General features: G+C 45.0%; 1 protein-coding gene across 1 annotated transcript; it reads right to left on the reverse strand.

The window, feature by feature from the left end:
- Positions 1-23,092: 23,092 nt before the first annotated feature.
- On the reverse strand, positions 23,093-24,052 carry LOC143774613 (olfactory receptor 5G9-like). The gene has a single exon (XM_077262366.1). It carries the CDS (start codon positions 24,050-24,052, stop codon positions 23,093-23,095), a length of 960 nt encoding a protein of 319 aa, XP_077118481.1.
- Between the last annotated feature and the right edge of the window lie 421 nt (positions 24,053-24,473).

Consider the following 24,473-nt stretch of genomic DNA (forward strand, 5'->3'; position numbering starts at 1 on the left):
TCCCTGGGCTCCAACACCGCTAGTTGTTGCCTGGTAGTGCTGTACGCACAGTCAACAGTCCCTCCTCTGTTATTGGGGTTCAGTAACGTCAGCTGTTCCCCTGCTGTGTGTGTGGCAATCCCTCCTATCTCCTCCACCTCCTCCTCCTCAACCTGTCCCTGGGCTCCAACACCGCTAGTTGCCGTCCAGAAGTGCTGTCCGCACAGAGCCAAACACCTCGCCAATGTGTTAGTGGGGTTCAGCACCGCCAGCTGTTCCCCTGCTGTGTAGCCGGCAACGTGTACTGCGACCGCCACGCAGGCACAACAAGTTAAATTTAAGGGTACCTGTCCCCCCCCAGGCGTTTGTTACTGAAGGAGCCACCTTGTGCAGCAGTAATGATGCAAAGGGAAAAAGTGCCTCTTTTCGTGGTGCTCCTTGCACATGCTGAACCTAACACTTATGAAAAGTGTCCCCTCCTACCGTGATACCGTCCGGTAGGTGGAACTTTCCTTTGTGATGTGACGCAGCACAGCCGTCATTCTTACCCCCTTGGCGCCGTGCGCCGCCTCCTCAGCGTTGTTTGAATCAGTCCCGGAGCCTGCGCTGTTAGGTTAGCCCTTGGCCATGCACACATTTTGCGCTGCCCGTCTTCTGACATCATTTGGTGTCAGGCTGGCTGCGCCTGTGCGGCCGCGCTGGCCGAGATCCCGCCTCGTACTGTCTTCTGATTTCATCCCACTGGGGGCCTGAGATCCGTGGACATGCGCAGTGCATATCTGAACCTCCACCTCTCACTCATCTCCCTACGGCTTCTTCAAACTGTGCGGTGTCAGCTGGTCCCTAATAGCATGCCACGGCCGTGACACCGCACAGTCTGAAGAAGCCGTAGGGAGGGGAGTGAGAGGCGAGGATATGCACTGCGCATGTCCACGGATCTCAGGCCCCCAGTGGGATGAAATCAGAAGACAGTACGAGGCGGGATCTCGGCCAGCGCGGCCGCACAGGCGCAGCCAGCCTGACACCAAATGATGTCAGAAGACGGGCAGCGCAAAATGTGTGCATGGCCAAGGGCTAACCTAACAGCGCAGGCTCCGGGACTGATTCAAACAACGCTGAGGAGGCGGCGCACGGCGCCAAGGGGGTAAGAATGACGGCTGTGCTTCGTCACATCACAAAGGAAAGTTCCACCTACCGGACGGTATCACGGTAGGAGGGGACACTTTTCATAAGTGTTAGGTTCAGCATGTGCAAGGACCATAATTAAAAGAGCTAAGTTTACCTTTTCCAGCATTAGTGCTGTACACGATGGCTCTTTCAGCTACAAACGCCTGGGGGGGGTTAAAGTTTCCCTTTCAACTTGCTCCAGTGCAGGCTTCGGCCTACACTCTGCTCCCTCTCCTCCTCCTGCTGACCCTGGGCTCCAACTCCGCCAGTTAGGGCCCAGATGTGCTAGCTGCACAGAGCCAAACACCAGCCAATGTGTCAGTGGGGTTCAGCACCGCCAGCTGTTCCCCTGCTGTGCAGCCTGCATCGTGTCCTGCAAAAGCCACGCAGACACCAGAACTGAAATTGAAGGGAACCTGTCCCCCCTCCCCCAGGCGTTTGTACGTTTTTAAGGCCACCTTGTACAGCGGTAATGCTGCATGTGTGCAAGGTGGCTCATAAACGTATTCTCCTCGCACATGTGGAACTGAAAACACGTCTGAAATGTGTCCTCTGTGTGACCATTTAACCGTCCCGGTGGTGTGACTTTCCTTTGTAATGACACGCTGCAACCCCCTTGGTAGCGCTGCCCGTCTTCTGGCATCATTGTTTGGCTGGCTGCGCCTCTGCGGCCGCCCTGACCCACACAACGCCCCTCGGTGTCTTATTTATTGGGACTGCAAGGGTGTGATTGATGGGCATGATCAGTGTATCAGTTCGCCTGTCCCTCCTCTCCTTCCGCCTTCTTCGGACTGTGCGGCTTCATGGCCGTGGCATGCGATAAGGGATCAGATGACGCCGCACAGTCTGAAGCGGGTGTAAGGACCCGAGTGTGAGAGGCGAACATATGTGCTGCGCCAGGCCCTGAATCCCAGCCCCGCAGTGTTTTAACAATGTTAAGACACTGCGGGGCTGGGATTCATGGTCATCGCGAACCGCACCGGCCGACATTAAATGATGTCAGAAGATGGGCAGCGCTAACAGCGCTAGGCCAGGGGATAACACGACAGCGCAGACTCCTGTACAGCAAATAACAACGCTCAGGAGGCTGCACCCAGCACCAAGGTGGGATTCTTGACATCTGTGCTGCGTCTCATTACAAAGGGAACTCGCGCCTCCAACACAGTTTGACTGTATAAAGGGCTAAATGTTAGACGTGTTTCATTCAGCGTGTGCAAGGAGCGAAATTAAAAGAGCAACCTTTGACTTGTGCAGCACTACTGCTGCATAAGCTGTGGCTCTTCTACTTTGTAACCCCTGAGGGGGGGTTAAAGGTTACCTTTGAAATTGGTTCAATTAGGCTTCGGCCTACACTCTGCTCCCCCTGCAGAGCCCGGGCTCCAACACCGCCAGTTGGGGCCCGGTACTGCTAGCTGCACAGAGAAAAACACCTCGCCAATGTGTCAGTGGGGTTCAGCACCGCCAGCTGTTCCCCTGCTGTGCAGCCGGCAACGTGTCCTGCAACTGCCACGCAGGCACAACAGACCCAAAAGCTGCCGCCAGTGCAGGCTTCAGCCTACACTCTGCTCCATCTCCTCCTCCTGCTGACCCCGGGCTCTAACACCGCCAGTTGGGGCCCGGTACTGCTAGCTGCACAGAGAAAAACACCAGCCAATGTGTCAGTGGGGTTCAGCACCGCCAGCTGTTCCCCTGCTGTGCAGCCGGCATCGTGTCCTGCAAAAGCCACGCAGACACCAGAACTGAAATTGAAGGGAACCTGTCCCCCCTCCCCCAGGCGTTTGTATGTTTTTAAGGCCACCTTGTACAGCGGTAATGCTGCATGTGTGCAAGGTGGCTCATAAACGTATTCTCCTCGCACATGTGGAACTGAAAACACGTCTGAAATGTGTCCTCTGTGTGACCATTTAACCGTCCCGGTGGTGTGACTTTCCTTTGTAATGACACGCTGCAACCCCCTTGGTAGCGCTGCCCGTCTTCTGGCATCATTGTTTGGCTGGCTGCGCCTCTGCGGCCGCCCTGACCCACACAACGCCCCTCGGTGTCTTATTTATTGGGACTGCGAGGGTGTGATTGATGGGCATGATCAGTGCATCAGTTCGCCTGTCCCTCCTCTCCTTCCGCCTTCTTCGGACTGTGCGGCTTCATGGCCGTGGCATGCGATAAGGGATCAGATGACGCCGCACAGTCTGAAGCGGGTGTAAGGACCCGAGTGTGAGAGGCGAACATATGTGCTGCGCCAGGCCCTGAATCCCAGCCCCGCAGTGTTTTAACAATGTTAAGACACTGCGGGGCTGGGATTCATGGTCATCGCGAACCGCACCGGCCGACATTAAATGATGTCAGAAGATGGGCAGCGCTAACAGCGCTAGGCCAGGGGATAACACGACAGCGCAGACTCCTGTACAGCAAATAACAACGCTCAGGAGGCTGCACCCAGCACCAAGGTGGGATTCTTGACATCTGTGCTGCGTCTCATTACAAAGGGAACTCGCGCCTCCAACACAGTTTGACTGTATAAAGGGCTAAATGTTAGACGTGTTTCATTCAGCGTGTGCAAGGAGCGAAATTAAAAGAGCAACCTTTGACTTGTGCAGCACTACTGCTGCATAAGCTGTGGCTCTTCTACTTTGTAACCCCTGAGGGGGGGTTAAAGGTTACCTTTGAAATTGGTTCAATTAGGCTTCGGCCTACACTCTGCTCCCCCTGCAGAGCCCGGGCTCCAACACCGCCAGTTGGGGCCCGGTACTGCTAGCTGCACAGAGAAAAACACCTCGCCAATGTGTCAGTGGGGTTCAGCACTGCCAGCTGTTCCCCTGCTGTGCAGCCGGCAACGTGTCCTGCAACTGCCACGCAGGCACAACAGACCCAAAAGCTGCCGCCAGTGCAGGCTTCGGCCTACACTCTGCTCCATCTCCTCCTCCTGCTGACCCCGGGCTCTAACACCGCCAGTTGGGGCCCGGTACTGCTAGCTGCACAGAGAAAAACACCAGCCAATGTGTCAGTGGGGTTCAGCACCGCCAGCTGTTCCCCTGCTGTGCAGCCGGCATCGTGTCCTGCAAAAGCCACGCAGACACCAGAACTGAAATTGAAGGGAACCTGTCCCCCCTCCCCCAGGCGTTTGTACGTTTTTAAGGCCACCTTGTACAGCGGTAATGCTGCATGTGTGCAAGGTGGCTCATAAACGTATTCTCCTCGCACATGTGGAACTGAAAACACGTCTGAAATGTGTCCTCTGTGTGACCATTTAACCGTCCCGGTGGTGTGACTTTCCTTTGTAATGACACGCTGCAACCCCCTTGGTAGCGCTGCCCGTCTTCTGGCATCATTGTTTGGCTGGCTGCGCCTCTGCGGCCGCCCTGACCCACACAACGCCCCTCGGTGTCTTATTTATTGGGACTGCGAGGGTGTGATTGATGGGCATGATCAGTGCATCAGTTCGCCTGTCCCTCCTCTCCTTCCGCCTTCTTCGGACTGTGCGGCTTCATGGCCGTGGCATGCGATAAGGGATCAGATGACGCCACACAGTCTGAAGCGGGTGTAAGGACCCGAGTGTGAGAGGCGAACATATGTGCTGCGCCAGGCCCTGAATCCCAGCCCCGCAGTGTTTTAACAATGTTAAGACACTGCGGGGCTGGGATTCATGGTCATCGCGAACCGCACCGGCCGACATTAAATGATGTCAGAAGATGGGCAGCGCTAACAGCGCTAGGCCAGGGGATAACACGACAGCGCAGACTCCTGTACAGCAAATAACAACGCTCAGGAGGCTGCACCCAGCACCAAGGTGGGATTCTTGACATCTGTGCTGCGTCTCATTACAAAGGGAACTCGCGCCTCCAACACAGTTTGACTGTATAAAGGGCTAAATGTTAGACGTGTTTCATTCAGCGTGTGCAAGGAGCGAAATTAAAAGAGCAACCTTTGACTTGTGCAGCACTACTGCTGCATAAGCTGTGGCTCTTCTACTTTGTAACCCCTGAGGGGGGGTTAAAGGTTACCTTTGAAATTGGTTCAATTAGGCTTCGGCCTACACTCTGCTCCCCCTGCAGAGCCCGGGCTCCAACACCGCCAGTTGGGGCCCGGTACTGCTAGCTGCACAGAGAAAAACACCTCGCCAATGTGTCAGTGGGGTTCAGCACCGCCAGCTGTTCCCCTGCTGTGCAGCCGGCAACGTGTCCTGCAACTGCCACGCAGGCACAACAGACCCAAAAGCTGCCGCCAGTGCAGGCTTCGGCCTACACTCTGCTCCATCTCCTCCTCCTGCTGACCCCGGGCTCTAACACCGCCAGTTGGGGCCCGGTACTGCTAGCTGCACAGAGAAAAACACCAGCCAATGTGTCAGTGGGGTTCAGCACCGCCAGCTGTTCCCCTGCTGTGCAGCCGGCATCGTGTCCTGCAAAAGCCAGGCAGACACTTGCTCTTTTACCTTCTGCTCCCCATCCTGGTTCCAGTACCGTCAGCTGGTTCCGGGCAGAGCCTTTGGCTTAGGTGCCTCACTCTGGGTATCCGAGTTCCACCAACGTCAGGTGGTCCTTGGTAGTGCTTTCAGGCACGGGTACCTCCTGCTTAGTAACCGGGTTCCAGTAACGTCAGCTGGTCCTCGGTAGTTCCATTGGCTCTTGGACCTTCGGCTACCCATCCGGGTTCCAGCACCGTCAGCTGGTTCTCGGCAGTGTCTTTTGCTCTTGTACCTTCTGCTCCCCATCCTGGTTCCAGTACCGTCAGCTGGTTCCGGGCAGAGCCTTTGGCTTAGGTGCCTCCCTCTGGGTATCGGAGTTCCACCAACGTCAGGTGGTCCTTGGTAGTGCTTTCAGGCACGGGTACCTCCTGCTTAGTAACCGGGTTCCAGTAACGTCAGCTGGTCCTCGGTAGTTCCATTGGCTCTTGGACCTTCGGGTAGCCATCCGAGTTCCAGTTCCATCAGCTGGTTCTCAGCATTTTCTCAGCCTTCTTGTACCTTCTGCTACATTGCCAAGTTCAAGAGACTAAACACGATGACCCGGAAGACCACCCCTAAGATGACGACGACACCAGAGACGACAACCACCGTGATGACGACGACCCTGGAGACGATGACCCTGAAGACCACCCCGATGACGACGACCCCGGAGACGACGACCCTGAGACGACGACGACCTGGAAGACCGAGAAGCAGAAGAACAAGAGGCTGCAGAACAAAGAGCAGAAGAACATTAAGCATAACACTAAATATCAGAGCAAAAAATATTATCTAAATTATAAGCAGAAGAAGACTAAGCAGTGTATGGGGGTGAGTCCGTTCCTCCTCGTGGTGCCCCTGGATAAAGCCTGATGCTGCAGGCCAAACTGAACGCGGACAAATGTAACTGTTTTGTGACAGGCAGAACGGAAGGTGTAATCTTCAAACTTTTATAGATAACAACTACGGGAATGCCTGTCACAAATAAGAATATGATGAAGAAGTAGAATATGATGAAGATAATAGTAAAATAAAAAGAATATGAACAATGTAACCCAAAAAATAATAGGTAGAAGATGAAGAAGAAGATGAATAAGGTGAAGAAGTTGATGTCAAAGAAGCTGATGATGAGGATAATGAAGAAGAAAGCGTGGGAGAAGTAAAAAAGAAGGTGAAGGGCGTGGAAGTAGTGAAACATCAATATCTGACATAAAAAAAAAAAATTAACATAGTCAAATTCTTTCTAACGCCGAACGTCATAAAAAAAAAAAAAAAAAATCATGCTATTCTATTACATTGGGCTAAACCTCTGTGCCTTTAATGTCTCCGCCACGTCCCCCAATACATCCTACATTATTCTTAGTTGTTTTCCTTCATGTAGAATGAACCTACAAGTTTATAAAGGGTTTATTTTAATTCCGATATTTTCGTCCCATTGACTTGCATTGGGATCGGGTATCGGTATCGGATTGGATCCGATATTTTGACGGTATCGGCCGATACTTTCCGATACCGATACTTTCCGATATCGGAAGGTATCGCTCAACACTACTCATCACTAATTAAGCCCCTTTAAATTGTTCACTCTTTGTTTCATTGCAGCCATTTGGTAAATTCAAAAAAGTTCATTTTTTCTCATTTTTCTGCACCTCATCTTTACTGAAATTTTTTTTAGAAATTTATCAAAATTTATTAAAAATGAAAATCTGAAATATCACATGGTTATAAGTATTCAGACTCTTTGTTCAGTATTGAGTAGAAGCACCTTTTGAGCTAGTACAGCCATGAGTCTTCTTTGGAATGATGCAACAAGTTTTTCACACCTGGATTTAGGGATCCTCTGCCATTCTTCCTTGCAGATCCTCTCCAGTTCTGTAATGTTGGATGGTGAACGTTGGTGAATGGCCATTTTCAGGCCTCATCAAAGATGTTTAATTGGATTTAGGTCAGGGCTCTGGCTGGGCCAGTGAAGAATGGTCACAGATGTTCTGAAGCCACTTCTTTTGTTATTTTAGCTGTGTGCTTAGGGTCATTTTAGAAAACTCTATGCGGGCTTTCATATGTCTGGTACTGAGGAGAGGCTGGACGGCCAGGTCTAGGAAGACTCTGGTGGTCCCAAACTTCTCCCATTTAAGTATTATGGAGGCCATTGTGCTCTTAGGAACCTGGAGTACTGCAGAAATTCTGTTGTAACCTGGGCCACATCTGTGCCTTGCCACAATTCTGTCTCTGAACTCCTTGGCCAGTATCCTTGACCTCATGATTCACGTTATGGTATGAGCTGACTGTTACCAGCTTTTTCTGGCTCCTGGATGTCTCTGTAAACTGTGTTGATTTTCTATGGTATGCACTGACTGTCCCCGGCTCCCAGCTTTTTCCTGCTCTTGAATGTCTCTGTAAACTGCATTGATTTTCTATGGTATGCACTGACTGTCTCTGAGCTCCTTGGCCAGTTCCCTCGACCTCATGATTCACGTTATGGTATGTGTTGACTGTCCCCAGCTTTTTCCAGCTCCTGTATGTCTCTGTAAACTGCATTGATTTTCTATGGTATGCGCTGACTGTCCCCAGCTTTTCCCTGCTCTTGAATGTCTCTGTAAACTGCATTGATTTTTTATGGTATGCTGTGCTTACTCCATCACTCTGTATCCACAATCTATTTCACTGCTCCTGTGTTTGCCGGCACATCTGAGTGGTCAGTGTAACCCCCCCTTATATTACCTTTGTTTAACTGTGAACATGTGTTCTGGCCAACACACCCACATTCTCTCACAGTTGAGTAGTGTTAGTCCATGAAATATTTAGAGCCCTGCGTCTGATTCAGACTCAGTCTGATTCAGGCATCTTTCAAATTCCACCTTTCAAATTACAGATTTCTAATTACATTACTCTGAATTAGACTAGAATTGGACTGGAATTGTCAGTAAGTTAAAGGAATATAAAACCACTGGAATGTTTTGGTTTCTTTTCACTTTTACCCTCAAACTACTATATTTTTCCCTACATCCTGTAATCCCCCACCTAGTAAGGACCTAGTAATTTCACCCTCCATCCTCCCCAGCCATCTCACCTCTTCACAGCTGTTTCTCCAGATGCACATGGCCGCATCATGTCCTAACCTGCTCCCACCTTCTAACGCTCTGTCTGCTACTCCTCATTGCTGGTGACGTATCCCCAAATCCTGGCCCTCCTCAACACATCCCCACTCTCATTTCTAACCCCCTGCCATGATCCTCTACATGTTTTCCCAACCATGATAACTTCATACCTGTTCATCCAGCCCCCACTGCCCCAGTCCCCCTACCTGGAACATTATGGAACGCACTCTCCTTCTCCAACAAACTGTCACTTATCCATGACCTCTTCATCTCTTCATCACCAGGAACCTCTCCTTCTTCGGCATCACTGAAAGCTGGCTTACCCCTCTGACTCAGCCTCTCCAGCTGCATTTTCCTATGGCGGATTCCATCTCTCTCACACCCCTTGCCCCGGCAACAAATGTGGTGGAGGATTTGGCATGCTCCTGTCTGACACCTTTTCCTTTACTCCAATTCCGCTGCCACTATCCGCTACTCTTCCCTCGTTTGACGTGCTCTGTCTCCATCTTTTCCCCCTCCAACCTCCAGCTGGCTGTCATCTACCGCCACCAGAACTAGCTATCTCCACCTCGACAACTTCACCACCTTGCTACTCCACTTCTTCTCCACTGACATCCCCACTATCATCATGGGTGACTTGAATATCCCCATTGATACTTTCACCTCAGCTGCCTCTAAACCTTTATCATTCACTGCCTCCTTCAGCATCACTCATCACAACCTACTGTCATTCTCTTCCATCTCCTCTCCTAGTGTGCAACCCCCACTCCACAAACTCAACCACCCTCGCAGAAATCTCAAACACCTCAATTTACAATCTCCCTCTGAGTCCCTTCTCCCTCTTACAGACATAGCTTCCCTTCATGACACAGATGCTGCTGCCACTTTTTATAACACCACAATAACAGCAACACTCAATTCGGCCACCCCCCTCATGCATAGCAAAGCTCGTACAATCAACAGGCAGCCCTGGCTGACCAGCCTGACCAAAGAACTGAGAAGGGCTTCCAGGGTTGCTGAGTGGAGATGAAAGCAAATCCGCTCTGCTGACCACTTCATTGCATACAAGCAGTCCCTCACCAGCTTGAAGTCCATGCTCACTGCTGCAAAACAAACTTCTCATCTCTCATAACCTCCCTGTCTTACAATCCTAAACAGCTTATTAACACTTTCAATTCTCTACTCCGTCCCCAGCACCTCCTCCCTCTCCTCTCATTTCTGCTGAAGACTTTGCCGATTTGTTTAACCCCTTCACCACCAAGGGTGGTTTGCACGTTAATGACCGGGCCAATTTTTACAATTCTGACCACTGTCCCTTTATGAGGTTATAACTCTGGAACGCTTCAACGGATCTTGGCGATTCTGACACTGTTTTCTCGTGACATATTGTACTTCATGATAGTGGTAAAATTTCTTCGATATAACTTGCGTTTATTTGTGAAAAAAACGAATATTTGGCGAAAATTTTGAAAATTTCGCAATTTTCCAACTTTGAATTTTTATGCCCTTAAATCACAGACATATGTCACACAAAATACTTAATAAATAACATTTCCCACATGTCTACTTTACATCAGCACAATTTTGGAACCAAAATTTTTTTTTGTGACGGAGTTATAAGGGTTAAAAGTTGACCAGCAATTTCTCATTTTTACAACACCATTTTTTTTTAGGGACCACATCTCATTTGAAGTCATTTTGACGGGTCTATATGATAGAAAATACCCAAGTGTGACACCATTCTAAAAACTGCACCCCTCAAGGTACTCAAAACCACTTTCAAGAAGTTTATTAACCCTTCAGGTGTTTCACAGGAATTTTTGGAATTTTTAAATAAAAATGAACATTTAACTTTTTTTCACACAAAATTTATTTCAGCTCCAATTTGTTTTATTTTACCAAGGGTAACAGGAGAAAATAGACCCCAAAAGTTGTTGTACAATTTGTCCTGAGTACGCTGATACCCCATATGTGGGGGTAAACCACAGTTTGGGCGCATGGCAGAGCTTGGAAGCAAAGGAGCGCCATTTGACTTTTCAATGCAAAATTGACTGGAATTGAGATGGGACGCCATGTTGCATTTGGAGAGCCCCTGATGTGCCTAAACATTGAAACCCCTAACAAGTGACACCATTTTGGAAAGTAGACCCCCTAAGGAACTTATCTAGATGTGTGGTGAGCACTTTGACCCAACAAGTGCTTTACAGAAGTTTATAATGCAGAGCCGTAAAAATAAAAAATCATATTTTTTCACAAAAATGATCTTTTCACCCCCAATTTTTTAATTTTCCCAAGGGTGAGAGAAGAAATTGGACCCCAAAAATTGTTGTGCAATTTGTCCTGAGTACGCTGATACCCCATATGTGGGTGTAAACCATTGTTTGGGCGCAGGGCAGAGCTCGGAAGGGAAGGAGCGCCATTTGACTTTTCAATGCAAAATTGACTGGAATTGAGATGGGACGCCATGTTGCATTTGGAGAGCCACTGATGTGCCTAAACATTGAAACCCCTAACAAGTGACACCATTTTGGAAAGTAGACCCCCTAAGGAACTTATCTAGATGTGTGGTGAGCACTTTGACCCACCAAGTGCTTCACAGAAGTTTATAATGCAGAGCCGTAAAAATAAAAAATCATATTTTTTCACAAAAATGATCTTTTCACCCCCAATTTTTTATTTTCCCAAGGGTAAGAGAAGAAATTGGACCCCAAAAATTGTTGTGCAATTTGTCCTGAGTACACTGATACCCCATATGTGGGTGTAAACCATTGTTTGGGCGCAGGGCAGAGCTCAGAAGGGAAGGAGCGCCATTTGACTTTTCAATGCAAAATTGACTGGAATTGAGATGGGACGCCATGTTGCATTTGGAGAGCCCCTAATGTGCCTAAACATTGAAACCCCCCACGAGTGACACCATTTTGGAAAGTAGACCCCTTAAGGAACTTATCTAGATGTGTGTTGAGCACTTTGACCCAACAAGTGCTTCACAGAAGTTTATAATGCAGAGCCGTAAAAATAAAAAATCATATTTTTTCACAAAAATGATCTTTTAACCCCCATTTTTTTATTTCCCCAAGGGTCAGAGAAGAAATTAGACCACAAAAGTTGTTGTGCAATTTGTCCTGAGTACGACGATACCCCATATGTGGGGGTAAACCATTGTTTGGGCGCATAGCAGAGCTCAGAAGGGAAGAAGCGCTATTTTACTTTTCAATGCAAAATTGACTGGAATTAAGATGGGATGCCATGTTGCGTTTGGAGAGCCCCTGATGTGCCTAAACATTAAACCCCCCCACAAGTGACACCATTTTGGAAAGTAGACCCCCTAAGGAACTTATCTAGATGTGTTTTGAGAGCTTTGAACCCCCAAGTGTTTCACTACAGTTTATAACGCAGAGCCGTGAAAATAAAAATTATTTTTTTTTTCACAAAAATGATTTTTTAGCCCCCAGTTTTGTATTTTTACAAGGGTATCAGGATAAATTGGACCTCAAAAGTTGTTGTCCAATTTGTCTGGAGTACGCTGATACCCCATTTGTGGGGGGGGGACCACTGTTTGGGCGCATGACAGAGCTCGGAAGGGAAGGAGCGCCATTTGGAATGCAGACTTAAATGGATTGGTCTGCAGGCGTCACGTTGCATTTGCAGAGCCCCTGATGTACCCAAACAGTACAAACCCCCCACAAGTGACCCCATATTGGAAACTAGACCTCCCAAGGAACTTATCTAGATGTGTTGTGAGAACTTTTAACCCCCAAGTGTTTCACTACAGTTTATAACGCAGAGCCGTGAAAATAATTTTTTTTTTTTTTTCACAAAAATGAAATTTAGCCCCCAGTTTTGTATTTTCACAAGGGTATCAGGATAAATTGGACCCTAAAAGTTGTTGTCCAATTTGTCCTGAGTACGCTGATACCCCCTATGTGGGGGGGAACCACTGTTTGGGCGCATGACAGAGCTCGGAAGGGAAGGAGCGCCATTTGGAATGCAGACTTAAATGGATTGGTCTGCAGGCGTCACGTTGCATTTGCAGAGCCCCTGATGTACCCAAACAGTACAAACCCCCCACAAGTGACCCCATATTGGAAACTAGACCCCCCAAGGAACTTATCTAGATGTGTTGTTAGAACTTTGAACCCCAAGTGTTTCACTACAGTTTATAACGCAGAGCCGTGAAAATAAAAATTATTTTTTTTTTTCACAAAAATGATTTTTTAGCCCCCAGTTTTGTATTTTCACAAGGGTATCAGGATAAATTGGACCCTAAACGTTGTTGTCCAATTTGTCCTGAGTACGCTGATACCCCCTATGTGGGGGGGAACCACTGTTTGGGCGCATGACACAGCTCGGAAGGGAAGGAGCGCCATTTGGAATGCAGACTTAAATGGATTGGTCTGCAGGCGTCACGTTGCATTTGCAGAGCCCCTGATGTACCCAAATAGTACAAACCCCCCACAAGTGACCCCATATTGGAAACTAGACCTCCCAAGGAACTTATCTAGATGTGTTGTGAGAACTTTGAACCCCCAAGTGTTTCACTACAGTTTACAACGCAGAGCCGTGAAAATAAAACATTTTTTTTTTCCCACAAAAATGATTTTTAGCCCCCCAAATTTTTATTTTCCCAAGGATAACAAGAGAACTTGGACCCCAGAAGTTGTTGTTCAATTTGTCCCTAGTACGCTGATACCCCATATGTTGGGGTAAACCCCTTTTTGGACGCACGGGAGAGCTCGGAAGGGAAGGAGCACTGTTTTACTTTTTCAACGCAGAATTGGCTGGAATTGAGATTGGACGCCATGTCGCGTTTGGAGAGCCCCTGATGTGCCTGAACAGTGGAATCTCCCCAATTCTACCTGAAACCCTACCCCTAACCTCACCCCTAACCGTTTACTGAACATTTTCTGACAGTCATAAGTGCCACGAAAAAGTGCCACGTATATAAGTGCCACGTATATAAGTGCCACGTATTTAAGAGCCACGTATTTAAGAGCCACGTATTTCAGTGCCACGTATTTCAGTGCCACGATATTTCAGTGCCACGTATTTCAGTGCCACGTATTTCAGGCACTGAAAAATACGTGGCACGTAAATACTTCAGTGCCACGATATTTCAGTGCCACGATATTTCAGTGCCACGTATTTCAGTGCCACGTATTTCAGGCACTGAAAAATACGTGGCACGTAAATACGTGGCACGTAAATACGTGGCACGTAAATACGTGGCACTTAAATACGTGGCACTTAAATACGTGGCACTTAAATACGTGGCACTTAAATACGTGGCCACTGAAATATCGTGGCACTTATATACGTATATACGTATATAAACGTATATTTCAGTGCCACGTATTTCAGTGCCACGTATTTCAGGTTAGGGGTAGGGGTATGGTTAGGGTTTTTTGTTTTTTTCTTGTTTTCTTGTGTTTTTCTATAAAAACGCATGCGTTTTACCGCGTTTACATGCATTTTTTCACACATGCGTTTTTTTTAAAAAACGCATGCAGATAAAAACGCAAGTGTGAAACCAGACTAAAAGACGCTTTTTATAGCAAAAAAGGTTTTGCGTCTCCACATTTTGAGACCTATAATTTTTCCACATTTTGGTCCACAGAGTCATGTGAGGTTTTTTTTTTTTGCGGGACGAGTTGACGTTTTTATTGGTAACATTTTCGGACACGTGACCATTTTTTATCACTTTTTATTCCGATTTTTGTGAGGCAGAATAACCAAAAACCAGCTATTCATGAATTTCTTTTGGGAGAGGCGTTTATACCGTTCTGCGCTTGGTAAAATTGATAAAGCAGTTTTATTCGTCGGGTCAGTACAATTACAGCGATACCTCATTTATATCATTTTTTTATGTTTTGACGCTTTTATACGATAAAAACTATTTTATAGAAAAAATAATTATTTTGGCATCGCTTTATTCTCAGGACTATAACTTTTTTATTTTTTTGCTGATGATGCTGTATGGCGGCTCGTTTTTTGCGGGACAAGATGACGTTTTCAGCGGTAACATGGTTATTTATATCCGTCTTTTTGATCGCGTGTTATTCCACTTTTTGTTCGGCGGTATGGTAATAAAGCGTTGTTTTTTGCCTCGTTTTTTTTTTTTTTTCTCACGGTGTTTACTGAAGGGGTTAACTAGTGGGGCAGTTTTATAGGTTGGGTCGTTACGGACGCGGCGATACTAAATATGTGTACTTTTATTGTTTTTGTTTGTTTTTTTTAGATAAAGAAATGTATTTATGGGAATAATTTTTTTTTTTATTATTATTTATTTAGGAATTTTTTTTTTTTTTTTTTTTTTTACACATGTGGAAATTTTTTTTTTAACTTTTTTACTTTGTCCCAGGGGGGGACATCACAGATCGCAGATCTGATAGTGTGCACAGCACTCTATCAGATCCGCGATCATACTTTCATCGGAGCAGGCTGCAGCTTTCATCTGCAGCCTGCTCCGACCCGGAAGTGCTCCCTGCAGGACCCGGATACAGCCCCTCGGCCATTTTGGATCCGGGGCCTGCAGGGAGAAGACGTTCGGTACGAGGTGAGTACATCACCTTGTACCGATCGTCTCAGGGAAGCCCGCAGGGAGCCCCCTCCCTGCGCGATGCTTCCCTGTACCGCCGGTACACCGCGATCATGTTTGATCGCGGTGTGCCGGGGGTTAATGTGCCGGGGGCGGTCCGTGACCGCTCCTGGCACATAGTGCCGGATGTCAGCTGCGATATGCAGCCGACACCCGGCCGCGATCGGCCGCGCTCCCCCCGTGAGCGCGGCCGATCGCGTATGACGTACTATCCCGTCGGCGGTCATGGGGGCCCACCCCACCTCGACGGGATAGTACGTCAAATGTCGGGAAGGGGTTAAACAGAAGATTGATGCGATCAGAGAAAGCTTTGGCCCTCAGCCCCCAATGCCCCTTTTAGCTGCTCAACCCTGTTCCTCCAAAGCCAGCTTATCCACCATAACAGAAGATCAGCTCTCCACCCTGCTGTCAAGATCACATCTTACCACTTACACGCTTGACCCACTCCTGTCCCACCTCATCCCTAACTTCACCACAGTCTTATTCCAAACCCTAACACACCTCTTCAACCTTAACTCACAACTGGTGTCTTCCCCTCATCCTTCAAGCATGCCTCAATCACACCCATTCTCAAAATGCCCTCCCTCGACCCATACTCTGCATCTAGCTATACAATACAAATAGGTAAATCATGGAGATGAATAACATGTTAACCACTTAATATCCATTGATGAACACAGTCCATCATGGCTGGGTGTAAGTTCCTGCACTAGGACAGACTGTGTCCATCATGCATTTAAACTACTACTGCATGTAAACACGCAGTGATAGTTCAGTGTCGACAGCTGCCACTGACAGCTTAGAGGCATGGGAAGAGGTGAGGGGACCCATGCTGTCGTTCTCAGCACCCAGACTGCTGTGATTGGTCAGTCAATCTGACTGACTGATCACAGCATGATCGCGCAGGAGATGCTAAAATGTCAGCATTTTCTGCCCCATCAATGCAGCAGCTCAGCTCTGCCAGTGGCTGAACTTCTGCACTAGCAGCCAGGAGTGGCGTCCTCATCACACCTGGCTGTTAACCCCCTAATTGCTGTGATCGAGCGCGATCGCAGTGTTCAGGGGGCGGCAGAGGGACGGGAGGTCCTTATGCCTTCAGATCAGCATCCCCGTGACTTCATAGCAGGGCCCGATCTCTGCCATGATAACCTGGGGTTGTCATGACGACACCTGGGGTCACAAGCTATGGAAAACCTCTGAGACCATGCTCACATCATGTCAGAAAGATCAAAAGACAGCGCCTCACAAATGGTGAAAGATCAATCTTACATTTTATTCTGCTTTTTTTGGCGACATTTCGGTCAGGAGACCTTTTTCAAGCACCATTTGTGAGGCGCTGTCTTTTGATCTTTCTGATATGGAATACGCTCTGGGTTGGACTCCCCGGTTTTGACGTGCGATTTTTCTCCTTAAAGGACATGGTTATTTTGTGGGTGCGGTTTAACTTTTTTGTTTGTTTGTTTAGACATGCTCACATCATGGTCTCAGAAGCTTTCACCAAAGGTATAATGCACTGCAATGCTAGTGCATTGCAATGCGTTATACCTGCAAACAAAGTATAAAAAGTGAAAGTCCCATAAAGAGACTGAGTAAAAAAAAGGAAAAATGAAGAAAAAATAAATAAAAATAATAATAAAAATATCCACTAATAAATACAAATTTTTATGCAAAAAGAAAAATTAAGTAAACAAAAAAAGTACACGTTTGGTATGTGCGTCTGTAGAAGTCCCATGTATAAACGTGTCACACTAATTAACCTCTTCAGTGAACGCCGTAAAAAACAACAAAAAAGTAGCAAATTACACTTTTTCCAACCAGTATCATCGTACGCGATAAAAAAAAGAATAGTAATAAAAATAGTATCACTGAAAGCGCCATCTTGTCCCGCAGAAAACAAGCCGCCATACAGCTCCATCAGTGGAAAAATAAAAAAAGTTATAGCTCTCAGAATAAAGCAATGCTAAAATATTATTTTTTTCTATAAAAGCGTTTTTTTTTATTATTATATTATTAGACCAGGGAACCAGTCAAAAATCATATGTGAAATGACCCTTGCTAAAAAGATAATTTTATTATTAAAATACAGACAAACAGACAATAACCAAAACAACACAACCAAAAAAGAAAGAAAAAACTTGTGTGCTCAAACCCAACAGAAAAAAACAAAAAAATGCTATGGGGGAAGAAAAACCTAGATGCCCCTAGCTCCAGCAACTACAATGACCCCTACCTGTCTGCGGAGGTTGGCACCCTTGGGGGAGCGTTATGGCGCCCCCGCTCCTCGATGGCTGACCCTAGGGGTCCTGATGCACCCTACCACCGCTAGTGAAAAGCCTCTACCCTCAGGCTAAAGGGTCCTCTCACCCTAGACAGAGAGCTGCCTACGCTAGGGAGTAGCTAGGTCCCCACGCATGTGATTTAAAAACTGTATGAACACTTAGCGCATATACATTGGGTATATTGGGTTATGGCGGGGGCGCCATAACGCTCCCCCAAGGGTGCCAACCTCCGCAGACAGGTAGGGGTCATTGTAGTTGCTGGAGCTAGGGGCATCTAGGTTTTTCTTCCCCCATAGCATTTTTTTGGTTTTTTCTGTTGGGTTTGAGCACACAAGTTTTTTCTTTCTTTTTTGGTTGTGTTGTTTTGGTTATTGTCTGTTTGTCTGTATTTTAATAATAAAATTATCTTTTTAGCAAGGGTCATTTCACATATGATTTTTTCTATAAAAGCGCCAAAACATAAACAAATTATATAAATGAGGTATCGCTGTAATCGTAGTGTCCGGAAGACTAAAGCTGCCTTACCCATTTTACCACACATGGAACAGAGAAAAAAAAGAATTCCTGAATTGCTGTTTTTTGTTCATTCTGCCTCCACAAAAATCGGAATAGAAAAACGTAATGTGCCCAAAAATGGTACCAATAAAACTGTCAACTTGTTCTGCAAAAACAAGCCTTCACATGACTCTGTGGGCCAAAATATGAAAAATTATAGCTCTCAAAATACGGCGATGTAAAAAATTCTTACAACCAATTCTTACAAAATAAAGCATCTTTTAGTGTGTGACAGAAGCAAAACATAAAAAAGGGCATAAATCTGGTATCTCTGTAATCGCACTGACCTGAAGAAAAAAGTCGCCATATCACTAATACCACTGTAGGAATGGTATAATTGTGGATTTGTTCATTCTGCCTCCCAAAGATCGCAGTGAGGCGATCACAGTGGTTTACCCCACTTTTGGGGTATCAACTTACTCAGGACAAATTGCACAACAACTTTTGGGGTCCTATTTCTCCTGTTACTCTTAGGAAAATAAAAACTTGGGGGCAAAAAGATCATTTTTGTGGAAAAAATATGATTTTTTTATTTTCACGGCTCTACATTAGAAACTTCTGTAAAGCATTTGGGATTCAAAGTGCTCACCACACATCTAGATAAGCTCCGTGAGGGTCTATTTTCCAAAACTGGGTCACATTTTGGGGGTTTGTACAGTTTAGGAACATCAAGGGCTCTTCAAACGCAACATGGCGTCCGTAGACCATTCCATCAAAGTCTACATTCCAAAACAGTGCTCCTTTCCTTCCAAGCTCTGCCATGCGCCCAAACAGTGGTTTACCCCCACATTTGAGATATTTGTGTACCCAGGACAAATTGCTCAACAAGATTTAGGGTCCAATTTCTCCTGTTACACTTGTGAAATTAAAAATTTGGGGGCAAAAATATAATTTTTGTGGAAAAATATGATTTTTTATTTTCACGGTTCTACATTATAAACTTTTGTGAAGCACTTGGGGGTTCAAAGTTCTCACAACACATCTAGATAAGTTTATTGGGGGGTTTAGTTTCCAAAATAGTGTCAGTTATGGGGGGTTTCCACTGTTTAGGTACATCAGAGGCTCTCCAGACACGACATGGAGTCCGCTCTCGATTCCATCCGATTTTACGTTCAAAACCTCAAACGGCGCTCCTTCTCTTCCGAGCCCGGCCGTGCACCTAAGGAGTGGTCTTCCTCCACACAAGGGGTAGCGGTGTCCTCTGAAGAAATTTGCCCAACAAATATTGTGGTTCATTTTCTCCTGATACCCTTGACAAAATAAAAAAAATTGTGTCCAAATTAAAATTTTTGTGAAAAAAGTTAAATTTTCATTTTTTCCTTATACATTGCTTCAATTCTTGTGAAGCAACTGAAAGGTTAATAAACTTCTTAAATGTGGTTTTGAGCACCTTGAGGGGTGCAGTTGTTAGAATGGTGTCACTTTGGGGTATTTTTAGTCATATTGACTCCTCAAAGTGACTTCAAATGTGAGGTGGTATATTTTGTTCAAAAAATGAGAAATCGCTGGTCAAATTTTAACCCTTATAACTTCCTAACAAAAAAAATGTGTTTCCAAAATTGTGCTGATATAAAGTAGACATGTGGGAAATGTTATTTATTAACTATTTTGTGTTATATCTCTCTGATTTAACAGCATAAAAATTAAACATTTTAAAATTGCAAAATATTAGACATTTTAGCCATATTTCCATTTTTTTCATAAATAAACGCAAGAAATATCGAAGAAACTTTACCACTAACATGAAGCTCCTGCTCCGTCCACTCTCACACTACAACAGATATTAAACTGCCTCCAAATAGGCCTCTTCCAACACTCTGTTTCTCCTGTAATCCCTGGGTTCCAACACCGCCAGTTGCTGCTCAGAAGTGTCTTTGGCACGGGTACTACCTCATGCCCAGCCTGGTTACAGCATGCCAGCTGTTTCCGTGTAGTGTCAAGGTCACTTTGCCTCCAATACGTTGTCCTGTCGGGTTGCTGTTGGGTTAGCCGACTCTATGGTGCCTGCAGTTTAGGTGCTTCCTATGTGGTCTGCGGGAACTGGCAATCAAGGCTGGTTCTGTAGTGCCAATAGGACAAGCTCCCCCTGTAGGACTGTGGGTTTTTGGTAACTTCAGCCGGCTCGCGGCCTTTCAATTTCTTTTTTCATGTGGACCTTCTGCTGCCTATCTGAGTTCCAGCACCATTAGCTGGCTCTTTGTAAGTCAATCTTGAATAGGTCCCCCTGGGTTCCAGTACCATCAGCTGGTTCCTAACAGAGCCTTTGGCTTAGGTGCCTCCTTCTCGGTATCCGAGTTCCACCAATGTCTGGTGGTCCTTGGTAGTGCTTTCTGGCACAGGTACCTCCTGCTTAGTAACCGGGTTCCAGTACCGTCAGCTGGTCCTCGGTAGTTCCATTGGCTCTTGTACCTTCTGCTCCCCATCCTGGTTCCAGTACCGTCAGCTGGTTCCAGGCAGAGCCTTTGGCTTAGGTGCCTCCTTCTCGGTATCTGAGTTTCACCAATGTCTGGTGGTCCTTGGTAGTGCTTTCTGGCATGGGTACCTCCTGCTTAGTAACCAGGTTCCAGTACAGTAAGCTGGTCCTCGGTAGTTCCATTGGCTCTTGTACCTTCTGCTACATTTCCAAGTTCAAGCTTTTTGAAATTTTTTTTGTAATCACTCTGGATCTCCCTGATAACAACCCTAAAGACGACGACCCTGAAGACCACCCCGAAGAAGACGACGACCCCGGAGACGACAACCCTGGAGACGATGACCATGAAGACCACCCCGAAGAAGACCAAGAAGTTGACCCTGAAGAACATGACCAAAAGGATAAAGAACAAGAAGACAACCACCAAGATACAGAAGAGCAAGAGACAGAAGACCAAGAAGCAGAAGAGCAAGAAGCTGCAGAACAAACAGCAGAAGAACATGAAGCATAATACTAAAAAACAGAGCAAAAGATATTCTCTAAATTATAAGCAGAAGAAGACTAAGCAGTGTATGGGGGTGAGTCCGTTCCTCCTCGTGGTGCCCCTGGAAAAAAACTGCTGCTGCAGGCCAAACTGAACGCGGACAAATCCTTTTGTAAATCTTTTGTGACAGGCAGAACGGAAGGTGTAATCTTCAAACTTTTATAGATAACAACTACAGGAATGCCTGTCACAAATAAGAATATGATGAAGAAGAAGAATATGAAGAAGAATAATAGTTGAATAAAAAGAATATGAAGAATGTAAAAAAAAAGAATAATAGAGAGAAGGTGAAGAAGAAGATGAATAAGTGAAGAAGAAGTTGATGGAAAAAGATGCTGCTGCTGAGGATGATGAGGAAAAAAGTGTGGGAGAAGTAAAAAAGAATGTTAAGAGCATGGAAGTAGTGAAACATAAATATCTGACAAAATATAACAAAGCTTAACATAGTCAATATCTTTGTAACTCCGAACGTCTTAAAAAAAAAATCCTGCTATTCCATTTGATTGGGCAAAACCTCTATGCCTTTAATGTCTCCTCCACCTCCCCCAATACATTCTACATTATTCTTAGTTGTTTTCCTTCATGTAGAATTAACCTACAAGGAAAGAAAGGGTTTATTTTAATTCCGATATTTGTGTCCCATTGTCTTGCATTGGTTTCCGGTATTGGTATCGGCGATATCCGATATTTTTTGGATATCGGCCGATCCAATCCGATACCGATATTTCCGGATATCGGAAGGTATCGCTCAACACTACTCACCATATGAGAATCCAGGATTCTCAGCACCTCATACTACAAGTTATCTTTGAGTATCCTGGGAGATGTATCTCTAACTGGATGATACAGAGCATGATATCACTTGAGCAGGAACTTGTGAACCACATTTGGTATTTTGAAGGATTCAAGAAGTTTCAGTCAGAAAACTTCAGGGTTAGTTACAATGATATTTTGAAAAGGGCAGATACATTTAGGAAGCAGCTTGACAGAAGGAACTTTAAGCTTGAAATTCCTCATGGACAATGACTTCCTGGTCCCAACTTCAGTCCATAGAACGTCTCTTATTAGCAGCTGAGGCCAGACTACCCTGCATCTTCTTCAAGTTTTATCTTACTTTAAACCAGATACCATTTAATTTATCCACAGACTTTACAATTTCTGTAGAATCTATTACAATGGTGAAAATGTAACTAAGATAAGAATGAAATTCAAGATTACAGAAAAGCTGAAATGTTTTCATGGATACTTGATATTGATATGCGAAAAGATTAGAACAGAATTCAATTCTCAAATTTTACAAGAATAAGCATTTTCTAAAATGGCTACCATGGACAAGTTAACGCAAACTACTCCATTTACCAGATCTCCAGACTTCATCATTTATTGAATTTTCTCAGGTACATATTATTTAGGGCTATAACGTTGGCTGAAGGCTGGTGGTACAGGCTGGCACGAATGATCAAGTAGCTGGCTCCGTACCACAAGGACAGTAGAGCTACAAAAGGATAACATAGAAGAATCTTCGGTAAATATGCTGAGTTCCAGGAGGACAGAATATGAATAAATAAAGACAGAAGTATTTTTTGATAACTATTCAAATTTCAAATTTAGGAGACTCAACTGAATTTGGCCTGGAAATTGGATTCACAACTTTATTATATGTGAAATAAAGGTGCCTGAAAGCCATTAATAGTCATTACCTAAGTGCTATCTGTCCACATCCTAGTGCAGAATCGATAGGAGCGCTGGTCATGTGATGGGTGAAGACGGCATATTATTTTATTATTTTTAATTCTTCCCAGTGCTAAAATGTTGATCATCCAGAAGCCATTTTGCTGAATTCAAAGGAATCAAATCAGAAAAATAGTGGATTCTGATCTATCCATTTCTTCTGTGAAATTTGCAGAAAATTTAATTTGCTTTTATTTGATTTACTCATCTCTAGCTGCAATACAACTTCTAATGGATTGCAAACAATGCTTTGGTTAATGATTTGACTCATAGTTGCATAAGGCCTTCACTTATTACCACTGAGCTGAACATTTAAACTCCTTTTGTTTAAAAATATACATATATCTCATCTTTTGCATAGCTCTCCTAATCTCATTGTTCCTCAGACTGTAGATAAAAGGATTCATCAATGGTGTAACTACTATATACAACAGGGATCTGTATTTGTTGGTATTGGATGAGCTCTCATCAGATGGAGCCATATAGACTACGATTAGGGTGCCGTAATATGCACAAACTGTGGTCAGGTGGGAGCTACATGTGGAGAAGGCTTTTCTTCTACTATAAGAAATGTTAAGGATGGTAAAGAAAATGCAAAAGTAGGTAACAATAATAAAAACAAATGGAAAAAAAAGCATAAAGGTGCCATAAACAAAGTCTTGCATTATTACAATGGAAATATCTGAAGTGGCCAATTCCATTAAGGGACCAAGGTCACAAAAGAAATGGTCTATGTAATTCAAGCCACAGAAGTTAGACTGAAAAAAAACAAAGACCTCACTTGAAGTGAACACAATGACCAAAAACCAGGCTCCCATAACAAGTCGAAGGCAAAGATCCAGACTTATTAGTGTGGAATATCGTAACGGATGACAAATGGCCAAATATCGATCATAAGACATAATGGCAATGAGGAAACATTGAACAGTGCAAAATATACCAAAGAAATAAAGCTGTGTCATACAACCCCAAAAGGACAAAACTCCTTCCTCAGCAAACATAATGCCTAACATCAAGGGGATAACGCTGGTGGTCAGTAAGACATCTGCTATGGATAAATGCTTCAGTAAGAAAAACATTGGAGTTTTGAGTTGGTCAATGATGGTCACTAGAAGGATAATGAGAAGATTTCCTCCCAGTATACATATGTAACTCAGGGTAAGCAGAAGGAATAGAAGAGGTTTGTATTTGGAAAGACTTTGGAATCCAAGAAGACGTATCTGAGTGACTTGTGTCTGATTCACATCACACATCATTTATATATCAATAAGTATCCAAGAATTATTTTCTGCTAAGAATTAAGAGTATTTATTCAAGTTCAGTATAAAGTCTGGGAAAGTAGCCCACTAAAAACAAGTCATTATTAGAGGAGGCTCAATTAAATTGTGGGATACTTTCATCTGTGAAATGATATCTTTGTCAACGGCTCTTCTAATGTAAAGGCAAAATCTTCCAGATATTCACGTTTATATAGTCTCAGAAGAACATAGCAAATGCCCACTGGATCCCGATAATCACCCTCAAGTGAATGTTCTAGACAAAAGAGACCAGATGTTTAAATGAATTGACAGTTACCTTGCCTTCAGAGAATTTTGGTAAAAAAAAAAAAGCTGTCATGTTTTGTATGCTAAATAACCACAATATGTAAGTTTACAAAAATATAAAGTACTTTAC

The sequence above is a fragment of the Ranitomeya variabilis genome, chromosome 5, assembly GCF_051348905.1.
Source record: "Ranitomeya variabilis isolate aRanVar5 chromosome 5, aRanVar5.hap1, whole genome shotgun sequence".
NCBI lineage: Eukaryota > Metazoa > Chordata > Amphibia > Anura > Dendrobatidae > Ranitomeya > Ranitomeya variabilis.